At 36.9% G+C, this 12,732-nt stretch overlaps 1 protein-coding gene across 1 annotated transcript in view; it reads left to right on the forward strand.

The window, feature by feature from the left end:
• LOC140151721 (probable methyltransferase TARBP1) overlaps window positions 1-10,600 on the forward strand; it is a 47,347-nt gene extending 36,747 nt beyond the window's left edge. The window contains exons 20-26 of the mRNA XM_072174059.1: window positions 218-405; window positions 1,571-1,652; window positions 2,275-2,455; window positions 3,123-3,293; window positions 7,928-8,052; window positions 8,923-9,059; window positions 9,366-10,600. Of these exons, the coding sequence (XP_072030160.1) occupies window positions 218-405; window positions 1,571-1,652; window positions 2,275-2,455; window positions 3,123-3,293; window positions 7,928-8,052; window positions 8,923-9,059; window positions 9,366-9,525 (1,044 nt within the window). The 3' untranslated portion in view covers window positions 9,526-10,600. The remainder of the gene's footprint in view (window positions 1-217; window positions 406-1,570; window positions 1,653-2,274; window positions 2,456-3,122; window positions 3,294-7,927; window positions 8,053-8,922; window positions 9,060-9,365) is intronic.
• Window positions 10,601-12,732: the final 2,132 nt, after the last annotated feature.

The following is a 12,732-nucleotide window of genomic DNA, read 5'->3' on the forward strand; positions in this document are numbered from 1 at the left end:
ATATTTTTTCAGTGTTTCAGAGCATGAAAATATCCTTGCTTGCAATGCTTCAGAGCACCAAAGTAAGATGTTTTCTTTTGAAAATCATTCTGCCGTCTAACAAAAAGGTATGTATGAAACAGGGCTGGATGAAGATTGTTGGACTGGAATTATTTCAGACAAACATACTAAATGTTATGCTGGTGTTGATAATCCCAAATGTTCAATTTGATTACAGGAGGCATTCTACATGAAGGCAATCCCCATAGTGATGCCATGGAGCCTTGCCCAACCTCAATCATTGCGTACCCATGGTCAGTTAGCTTTGTATAAGCTATGGAAGGACTGCAGTGATCAAGGATTAACCAAAGTGTTGACAGCATTCCCAGCAGTGACAGCTTGTATGCAGTTCACACAAAATCACAGGTGAGAAATATGATGATATCCTCATAAGCATATGCTAGTAAAGTATAGGCTATTCACCAACTGGCAAAGTCCCAGCATCATCTGTTAATGAAGGCCAATTGTTCCATGAAGTGTGACATACGGAACTGCTTCACACATGTCGCATTTTTGCAGTTTTTCGCATAAACATGAAGGCATGCAATGCTCATGTAGACTGCTGCCCTCAGTCGTCAACCATCTGGATTGACGACTGAGAAAACTACGTGGAAAAAAAGTGACGGATTTTGCAACAGGATTCCTGTGGCATAGAGCGTGCGCAGTTGTGTCCAAATTGACCTTTTGACCGAGTTTGTTGTTTTAGAAGTTCAGAGCGCGATCTTGTCACTGTGGCGGCGGTACAGCGACGCTGGTACACGGGCGCCGCTAGTCAGTCGCCACTGGCGCATAACCAAAGTCGCATTGAATAGTTTTCAGAAGTCCGTCATGATTTGGGCTGTAAGATAATCAGTCGTCACTACGAAGCATGACAGTACATGCGAAGTGTAGACAGCTGATTGGAATTAGTCTAATGCTCATGCATGTAATCATGTTAACGCAAAGTCACACAACATGTGCAATGTGCATGATTTGTTAGACACTGTCGATCAAATGATCGGCCTTCATAAATATGTGAGAATTCTCAGTGCATATAAAGCTCAGAGACTCTGCCTGTTGGAGCACTCTTTAATCTATGCCTATAAGGCTTTAAAAGCACTTGAATAGCCAGTCAGAAAATAAGGTTAGATAAATATGTAGAGCAAAATGATTTTGTCTAATTGCACACTCTGTACTGAAGTTGTTTTCAAATTGAATCCAGTTGGAAATCTTTTGCTAGATGCAGTTGTATGGTAAATTTCAGTTGAAAATTGATGAAATTTATAAAATCCAGTTGAATTTTACACAATCTCGCCTAAAATTGTACAATTTTGATTGGAATTCCAAAATCTTCCACAACTTTTTCACTTTTTATTGATGAAAATTTATGGATCTGAAATAATTTAAATTAATAAATTTGGTTGAAATTCCAAAATCTTCCACACAATAACTCCGCAGCTGACTGATGATGATGATGATTGTATGCATTGCCAAAGGTATTTATCTGTCATGATAATGAAGGATATCATATGCTTTTCTCTTGTTTCTGTAGTACTCTAATGAGATTAAAGGAAAAGATAGACCAGTACTTCTTTGCCATTCATTTCCATCCTGTAGAAGACTACAGCATTGAGGTAGGTAGCAAGCATAAAACTCACTCGAATCTAGGAAGACACTTCTGGTAATTTGATGACTTCACATATGAAAACGATTCCCTCTTCCCCGCTCACAAAACGATGGAAGCCAATAACAACACTGTGCAATAAGAGAATGCAAGAAAAGTACTTGAAATATTAAAGCACTTTCAGTGTTTTGCACTATAGTAAATCTGTGTAGTAAGTAATATAAAGGGCATGCATTGCTTGTATTGATGGCTTAGCTGCAGAAATACTCACAAGAAAGCATACATACAGCAGCTATGTAAAAGAGTACTTGTTTCTGCCGCTGAGCCAGGGCTGTCAACTCTCGCGCATTCAGTGTGAGTCCCATGCTTTGGGGCACTTTCTCATGCTAAGGTAGTAAAATTTCATGCGCTGTCAAAAGGTTTATTCCCTACCCCCTTTTTAGATTCTTGAGTGCAGTGGCGAAAAAAATTGACAACACATTTTAGTCTCCAAACAATATATATCCGTCCTGGTACGCCCCTCCACAATTTCTCTGAAAAGTTGACAGCCCTGGCTGAGCCATTAATATGGTGCATTACTGTTATTGTGAGGCTCATGTGTCATATAATGGAAACATTTGTCTTGTTTACAGACAATATTCTACACCCTGCCAGCCATGTCGTATGTAGTAGAAGAAGAGTTGCTGCCACCATCAGTATTTGAGCATGAGAGTAAGAGGTTTTGGTGTGAATCAGATATACCATTGATGTTATATAATGCTAGGACAACACTAGAGCAACATAGACTGGCACAGGTGCAATATAATACTAAGGGTAAGGCAATCATACAGTACTTTATTAATTTTCAATGTGTACACATGTGGGTGTATATATGTGTGCATATTTGTGATGTGATCAAGCAAAATCAGTCGGAACTCGGATATATTAAATTTTCAGTTTCATATAGGATAGTAAAAAGCATTTACAAAGCTGCATTTTGCAGAAAAGTCCATTGTAATTGAGCAACCAGTTCCAAAGATATGAGCAATTGAAGAGTTTCCAAAACAAAAGGAAAGAAACAGAAATATTCCCTTTGTTTGGCTATATCTAAAAATCAATATATCCGAGTTCCGATTGATTTTGCTTGATCGCATCACATATGTGAAGGAGAATATGTAGATGTAGGCCTATGATGGTATTCCCCATCACCTCAAAACAGAATTTAAGGACATACTTGCAATGAGGGATGGTCCCTGTTGCATATTGCTTGAGTGGACTAGAAACAATGATAATTTGTATTTTAGGCTACGTCCCTTGTTTAATGGTAGTATTAAACATACAGGGTGTGTCAAAAGTATGTTTGTGGTCCTCCATTGCAGGTCCCACAGGAGGGGTACCATAGATCAGCTTTAAATGAAATTTTGCTAACTGAACTTCTGCGATTAGCAATTGCATCGTTCGTCAATTACAATCCTGACATGCTTATATTTTTCATTTATAGCATCATCAAATACAATGGAGTTGGAGCTTCTTGAGAAGGATGTACAGAAAAAGATTACCCCATCAAAAGATATCCCAGGACTGGAAGGGTTGGTAGAGAAGGAACAGACCTCTGATAAAGGCAGTTTGATTCTGGTAGCATCACTCATAGATAAACCTACTAATCTTGGGGGTAGGTATATTGAAATAGATTTGAAAAGGCAAAATCACCATATTTGCCCATTCATTATGTGGAATTTATAGGCTATTTCTACAATTGGCACTTTTCTACCATTGATAGCGTGAACATTGATATCACATACTCTTAAAATAAGGAAAACAAGGACAAGAAGGGTATCACATGATTACAAAATAATGAAAGTGGAGGCAAGAAGGGCATGATATCCATGTTCACCCCAGGAAAGTGCTAATTATAGGAATGGTCTAAAGTGTTCCCAGGTTCCTTGCAATTTTTGATAGTGCATGCTTTTTAAATTGTTCGAAGGAAAATACCTCGTGTGTGGGGGTGTGTGTGTGTCCATCAACAATTAAGGCTGTTTGGTCTTATATGAAGAGTTCACATCCAATTGCAACCAAACTTGAGCCAAAGCTGCATTATGAGAACTTTCATGGTGGTGTTCAAGATCACATACTGAGGTCATAGGTCATTTGAGGTAAACTTGTAAAATTGGCTGAAAATTAAAAAAAAAAAAAAGGTTTCATAAAAATGCAAAAAATTTTCACATGAATTTACTATGTGTAGTGTTCACTACCCATATCTTCAAATGACCTATCTGGGATCACCGACCCTATTTTTGGCAATTTGTTGTGCTGATAATGGTTGCTAAGTGATACATGCACAAACCCTTGTAGGCTCTGACTTCCTGAGATTCCACTTTTGGTTTTTGCCCCAAAGATACTAGTGGTTCAATAGTTTGGTCCCTATGTGTTACAATTGATCTATAGATTCTCTCTTTTAAGTCAAGTGTGGTGTTTTTTATTTTCCAGATATTTTCTCCATCAATTTCTTTGTCTACTAAATATATCGAAAATTAAGATGTTGAATATCAATCTTGACTTGATTGGGCTATTCCATTTCCAATACACACTCAATATCAATCTTGACTTGATTGGGCTATTCCATTTCCAATACACACTCAATATCAATCTTGACTTGATTGGGCTATTCCATTTCCAATACACACTCAATATCAATCTTGACTTGATTGGGCTATTCCATTTCCAATACACACTCAATATCAATCTTGACTTGATTGGGCTATTCCATTTCAATACACACTCAATATCAATCTTGACTTGATTGGGCTATTCCATTTCCAATACACACTCAATATCAATCTTGACTTGATTGGGCTATTCCATTTCCAATACACACTCAATATCAATCTTGTCTTGATTGGGCTATTCCATTTCAATACACACTCAATATCAATCTTGACTTGATTGGGCTATTCCATTTCCAATACACACTCAATATCAATCTTGACTTGATTGGGCTATTCCATTTCCAATACACACTCAATATCAATCTTGACTTGATTGGGCTATTCCATTTCAATACACACTCAATATCAATCTTGACTTGATTGGGCTATTCCATTTCCAATACACACTCAATATCAATCTTGACTTGATTGGGCTATTCCATTTCCAATACACACTCAATACCAATCTTGACTTGATTGGGCTATTCCATTTCAATACACACTCAATATCAATCTTGACTTGATTGGGCTATTCCATTTCCAATACACACTCAATACCAATCTTGACTTGATTGGGCTATTCCATTTCCAATACACACTCAATATCAATCTTGACTTGATTGGGCTATTCCATTTCCAATACACACTCAATATCAATCTTGACTTGATTGGGCTATTCCATTTCCAATACACACTCAATATCAATCTTGTCTTGATTGGGCTATTCCATTTCCAATACACACTCAATATCAATCTTAACTTGATTGGGCTATTCCATTTCAATACACACTCAATACCAATCTTGACTTGATTGGGCTATTCCATTTCCAATACACACTCAATACCAATCTTGACTTGATTGGGCTATTCCATTTCCAATACACACTCAATATCAATCTTAACTTGATTGGGCTATTCCATTTCCAATACACACTCAATATCAATCTTGTCTTGATTGGGCTATTCCATTTCCAATACACACTCAATATCAATCTTAACTTGATTGGGCTATTCCATTTCCAATACACACTCAATATCAATCTTGACTTGATTGGGCTATTCCATTTCCAATACACACTCAATATCAATCTTGTCTTGATTGGGCTATTCCATTTCCAATACACACTCAATATCAATCTTAACTTGATTGGGCTATTCCATTTCCAATACACACTCAATATCAATCTTGACTTGATTGGGCTATTCCATTTCCAATACACACTCAATATCAATCTTGACTTGATTGGGCTATTCCATTTCAATACACACTCAATATCAATCTTGTCTTGATTGGGCTATTCCATTTCAATACACACTCAATATCAATCTTGACTTGATTGGGCTATTCCATTTCCAATACACACTCAATATCAATCTTGACTTGATTGGGCTATTCCATTTCCAATACACACTCAATATCAATCTTGACTTGATTGGGCTATTCCATTTCCAATACACACTCAATACCAATCTTGACTTGATTGGGCTATTCCATTTCCAATACACACTCAATATCAATCTTGACTTGATTGGGCTATTCCATTTCAATACACACTCAATATCAATCTTGACTTGATTGGGCTATTCCATTTCAATACACACTCAATACCAATCTTGACTTGATTGGGCTATTCCATTACCAATACACACTCAATAACAATCTTGACTTGATTGGGCTATTCCATTTCAATACACACTCAATATCAATCTTGACTTGATTGGGCTATTCCATTTCCAATACACACTCAATATCAATCTTGTCTTGATTGGGCTATTCCATTTCCAATACACACTCAATATCAATCTTAACTTGATTGGGCTATTCCATTTCAATACACACTCAATATCAATCTTGACTTGATTGGGCTATTCCATTTCCAATACACACTCAATATCAATCTTGACTTGATTGGGCTATTCCATTTCAAATACACACTCAATATCAATCTTGACTTGATTGGGCTATTCCATTTCCTATACACACTCAATATCAATCTTGTCTTGATTGGGCTATTCCATTTCCAATACACACTCAATATCAATCTTAACTTGATTGGGCTATTCCATTTCCAATACACACTCAATATCAATCTTGACTTGATTGGGCTATTCCATTTCAATACACACTCAATATCAATCTTGACTTGATTGGGCTATTCCATTTCCAATACACACTCAATATCAATCTTGTCTTGATTGGGCTATTCCATTTCCAATACACACTCAATATCAATCTTGACTTGATTGGGCTATTCCATTTCCAATACACACTCAATATCAATCTTGACTTGATTGGGCTATTCCATTTCCAATACACACTCAATATCAATCTTGACTTGATTGGGCTATTCCATTTCAATACACACTCAATACCAATCTTGACTTGATTGGGCTATTCCATTTCAATACACACTCAATATCAATCTTGACTTGATTGGGCTATTCCATTTCAATACACACTCAATATCAATCTTGACTTGATTGGGCTATTCCATTTCAATACACACTCAATACCAATCTTGACTTGATTGGGCTATTCCATTTCCAATACACACTCAATATCAATCTTGACTTGATTGGGCTATTCCATTTCCAATACACACTCAATATCAATCTTGTCTTGATTGGGCTATTCCATTTCAATACACACTCAATATCAATCTTGACTTGATTGGGCTATTCCATTTCCAATACACACTCAATATCAATCTTGACTTGATTGGGCTATTCCATTTCCAATACACACTCAATATCAATCTTGACTTGATTGGGCTATTCCATTTCCAATACACACTCAATATCAATCTTGACTTGATTGGGCTATTCCATTTCAATACACACTCAATATCAATCTTGACTTGATTGGGCTATTCCATTTCACAATACACACACTCAATATCAATCTTGACTTGATTGGGCTATTCCATTTCAATACACACTCAATATCAATCTTGACTTGATTGGGCTATTCCATTTCAATACACACTCAATATCAATCTTGACTTGATTGGGCTATTCCATTTCAATACACACTCAATACCAATCTTGACTTGATTGGGCTATTCCATTTCCAATACACACTCAATACCAATCTTGACTTGATTGGGCTATTCCATTTCCAATACACACTCAATATCAATCTTGACTTGATTGGGCTATTCCATTTCCAATACACACTCAATACCAATCTTGACTTGATTGGGCTCTTCCATTTCCAATATACACTCCTCCTGTGGAAGAAAAGTCTTCCACAAAGAATTTGTTTTTTAATGTTATTGGGTAGGGTTAAATTGTTCAAACTCATACTTCCCCTGGATATATGGCATTGCGTATATCTGCAAGTTCTCCAATCTGCATGTTCTCCTATTCTGTTTGACACCCATATTGTCTTGAAACCCATACTCCCTCGGTGGAAGACTTTAGCTAAATCTTCCACACGGTGAGTGTGGATTTCAAATGGAATCGCCCAGTATCTTCATGTTCCAATTATTTTCATAAATTTCCCATTTTGTATTTTTCTAGGGCTATGCAGAACCAGTGAAATCTTTGGTGTATCAAAGCTAGTTCTTGGAAGCTAATTTCCCATTTTGTATTTTTCTAGGGCTATGCAGAACCAGTGAAATCTTTGGTGTATCAAAGCTAGTTCTTGGTAGCTATCGCTATGTGGAAGATAAACAGTTCACAAATTTGAGTGTAACTGCTGAAAAATGGCTGCCTGTTGAAGAGGTAGGCTTCTACAGTATTTTACAAAGACCGTTCGCACTGACCGACCACCTGTCCTGATCAATGCGTAAAACTAGGCAACCCCTGCGTCACGCAATGTTACCAGCTTGTTCGGCGAGATTCAATTAACCAATCAGAACCAACTTACTGTTTACACTGTAAACAGAGCCAAATTGGGCAGTGCAAAGGGCCTTCGCAAAATACTGTTGATAACCTGTGTATTTAGATTTTGTTAAAATTATAGAAGCAAAGGCTTTCATGTATGGAAAGAGTCCCCCTATTGAAGACATGATCTTAATCTCCCACAAATGGGGTGTAGATTTCAAATGGAGTCACCCATTTAGGGAATCCCATTTGAAATTCACACTCCCGATATGGAATATTAAGGCCATGTCTTCCACAAGGGGCGTATGGATTTCAACTGGAATAGCTGAGTACACATAAGCCTCTGTCATGCTGCACTTACTTGCATTTCATATATCATGTTTTATGTACAATTAAAGACCTCAAAACTAAAAAGGGGATGAGCCACAAAATAATGAAAAATGAGTTGACGAGATGATGTGTAATCAGCTATTCCAGTTGAAATCCATACACCTTGCATACTTTTAATTTTTCTTCATTTTTGATGTCTGATTTTGTCTTTATTAGATTGCTTTCACTTTGGCCATTGGCCCACTTCAGTAGCACATCTGTGCTTGTTCTAGAAAGGCAAACATTTAAGGGTGTTCTGCTTCAGCAAGTGGTTGAATAAGCCTTTGTTTCAGCAGATCGCAAGTATGTTTGAAACGGCCCCTAGTGCCATTTTGGTCACATATCACAATCCATGCATTTAATATATTTAGTAAATACTTTAATCTCTTTGTCTCATAGGTGAAACCCAATGACCTGAGGAAGTACTTGGAAACCATGAGGCATGATGGGTACACATTAGTTGGTGTAGAGCAGACAGCTAACAGTAAGAATCTCACCGAATACTGCTTTCCAGAAAGAACACTTCTGTTGCTAGGGTAAGTTTCACACTAGAGTAAAAAATAATTGTTGTAACTGTGCAACAGGCTGTAAATAAAAGGAATGTAGTTTTTCCCCCAAAATACCCAAATTGTGATCTATGAAAACATACTTTTGTATAGAATTTTTTGACCGATTTTAATGAAATGGTCTTAAATCCACGCTAAAAGCAGCAGCTATTGGATAGCTGCTGGTTCTAATCATGACATACCTGTTTTTGATTAGGATATTCTTTTGCAGTGTCTATGTTACAATGTAGAATTTTCCTGGAGTTAATTTTTCCTTATTACTTATGTGACTTACAGAAATGAGAGAGCTGGCATACCTGTAGACTTGATTCAATTACTGGATACATGCGTGGAGATACCACAGCTAGGAATCGTAAGATCGTTAAATGTCCATGTGAGTGGAGCATTACTCATATGGGAATACACAAGACAAAGACTTCTAAACACAACCAGGTGATGTAAAAATATAGGCATACATGTAAACTTAATTCAGTTACTGGATACATGCGTGGAAATACCACAGCTAGGAATCGTAAGATCGCTGAATGTCCATGTGAGTGGAGCATTACTCATATGGGAATACACAAGACAAAGGCTTCTAAACACAACCAGGTGATGTAAAAAATAGGTATACATGTAGACTTAATTACTGGATACATGCGTGGATATACTGCAGCTAGGAATCGTAAGATCGCTGAACCTCCAGGACAGGGACGCATTACTTATCTGGGAATACACTAGACAGGCTTCTGTAAACTTGTGTGGAAATAAGATCGCTGAACTTTCACATCAGCGGAGCATTACTGACCTGGGAATACTCATCAGAGGCTTCTGAGCACAGCCAGGTGATTTAAAGATGGATGGAGTCAGCAGTATTAAGTATCAGGGCTCAAAATACATGAGGGGGCTAAGGGTAATTTAACCCTACGGCAACTGCTAGCTAAATTATCTGCCTCTAAGAACTATTTTGATTGGTCACAAGGAGGGCTATATCTCATATTGAGCCAATCAGAGATATGTTAAGAATAGATAGCTGGGCTGAAGGGGATTAAGCTGAAAATTGCCAACATTTCTAAAAGCTCTATTTTGATTGGTTACTGAGATGATTATATCATATAATTAACCAATCAGGGGCTCTATGAGAAGGCAGAATAGGCAAAAGGTATTTTGAGCCCTGATTAGTTAATTCAGTACTATGTAGAAACATGTGATATAGTATGTATTTTCTCCTGCCCCCATTGTGATGACCAATCTACATTCTGGATATCAGGGTATTGCTATATTGTACATGTTAATAAGTAAGGTGACAACAGTGTTTTTGAAACAGGTTACATGTAGGAACTACAGTCCTAGTCAAGAGGTGGTACAACACTTCTGTAAAACAGGATTTTCATTATGATTGACACATTGAATATGGGGAGAGGAGCACATTTGAACTACCCAAGTCAAAGTGTTCCAACAAATTTGACTGGGATTATAATAGTTAATTTTTTATCTTTATGTAATTATAATAGTTAATTCACATACTTGGGTTAAGTCACACTTAGTGCATTTTGAGATTAATGGCAAAGAATGTTGTTATGTAGTTTCAATGGCTCGATTTTCATGGTTTATGACTTAAAAAGGATGACTCGGGCAATCACAACATTATGCCTTATATGTTAGAAAAACAATTATAAAGCATGAATCACATGATTTTATTTGAAACAAACTTATATTGTTGCTATAGCTCGACCAATAAATATGGGCTCAATCTATCAAATTTTATACACAAATGACAAACCAATTTCTTGATTGCTTGCAGAAATTGTATTGAAATTAAAATTGAAAAATTAAAAATTTAAGATTAAAATGTTACCAACCTTGAGAAGGTTGATATGGTTACCATGGTATATCAACCGACTTGTTGAGCATTGGTCCCATCTTTTTTTTACTATACTCAATGATTAATAAAAGTTAATTGTTTGTTGAGTAGTATATTCCTCTCTTTTGTACCATAAAATATCATTTCATACTTGCGTTGGAATATCCCCATTGGAAGAGTTTGATATAGTGCTTGTGTGAGTAGTGTTGGTGCTACTTCAACAAATGCCTGACTACGGCCACTTCCTATGATACTGTGACTAGGAGAAGATAATTGTATTTTGGTAGTTCTTATATTGTGCATCAGCTTTAATACAACACATGTTCGTGTCACCAAGAATGATTACATCAGAGTCATTTAGAAGTTTCATCAAAATATTTTCCAACTTATTAATGAAAATAGATTGGTTTTCAGGACAATAACAAACACCAATGATTATGGGTTTTGACATAGGAAACAAAATCTCTACCCAGAGATTAGATTAGATTAGATTAGATTTTATTAGTGGAGTCGCACTCCAAACACAATCTTACATGGCAGTGTAACCAAGCTCAACATGACCGAAAAAATGTATGAACCATATCACTTAGCAGCAAAACTGCAGCCACAAAAAGGGCGCAAACTGACAAGGTTACACAACCTTGAAGTGATATAGAAAATACATTAGTACAATTGAGCAGAATTACACTGAATTGCATAAAATTGGTGACAAAAACACAAACAAGCAATACAAAAAGGATAAAAACTGAAAGTTATGAACCACCACAAGGGTGGCAATTGTCTCGATGACAAGGCCAATGTTCAGATTGATGACGAGTTGAACAGTACTTTACAGTTTTACATCTAGCACAAAAACGGAGACCAAACTTGTTTGACGAATCTGCCGAGCAAGTAGGCAGAGCACAAAAATGCAATGAGTCATTGGTGTCCGGAATTCCAGGAGTAACCATAGAAACACATGGCAAAGATGGTGTCAAAAGTTCAGGGTTGGTTGCATATGTTGAAATTGATGATGAATCCAATGAAATTGGAGTTGAAATCTCACGACAAACTGGTGGCACAGGAGAATCAAAAGTCAAAAGTTCAGAGTTGATTGCATATGTTGAAATTGATGATGAATCCAATGAAATTGGAGTTGAAATCTCACGAAAAACTGGTGGCAAAGGAGAATCAAAAGCAGAAGCAGCAGAATCAGCAACATCAGTAGAACAGTCAGAAAGACTTATTACACTGGTAGAAGCAACATCAGTCAATTTGTCAGGAGAAACAATTGGACTGGAAGATGAAGGTAAAGCTACATCAACAACAGCATTACTGGAAACATCAATAGAGCTGGAAGTTGATGTAGGTGGTTTAGAAATAACTGGTAAAGACTTCAGATTATTTCTATTTTTCCACGAAGACCAACGCAATTGATCCCTTTTCTTCTTGGATGGTGATTTGTTCTTCTTCTTCTTTTTGCCAACAACTGATGAAGAAGATTGACAAGAATTTATCGGAGATCCAGATAAATTATCAACAGAAGAAGAAGCCGGTACAGATGACGACGTAACATTAGTAATACAAGGAGAAACAGACCAAGTAATACTTAGTTGAATCTTTCCATGCGATCTACAAAGGTTATAGACCACAGGCATGTTCAAAACAGTAGGCCGCAGCGAGCCCACCAAATTGACTAGCTCACTCCCCAAGCAGTCGGAAATATCCATACTGTAGAAAGTAAATAGACAACTGGAGCACTGCCAAAACACGTCTGCTCACCCACACGCTCCTATTGCAAAAAAGAGTGCTTCAAGCTTA

Source organism: Amphiura filiformis, chromosome 5 (assembly GCF_039555335.1).
Source record: "Amphiura filiformis chromosome 5, Afil_fr2py, whole genome shotgun sequence".
In the NCBI taxonomy this organism is placed as follows: Eukaryota; Metazoa; Echinodermata; class Ophiuroidea; order Amphilepidida; family Amphiuridae; genus Amphiura; species Amphiura filiformis.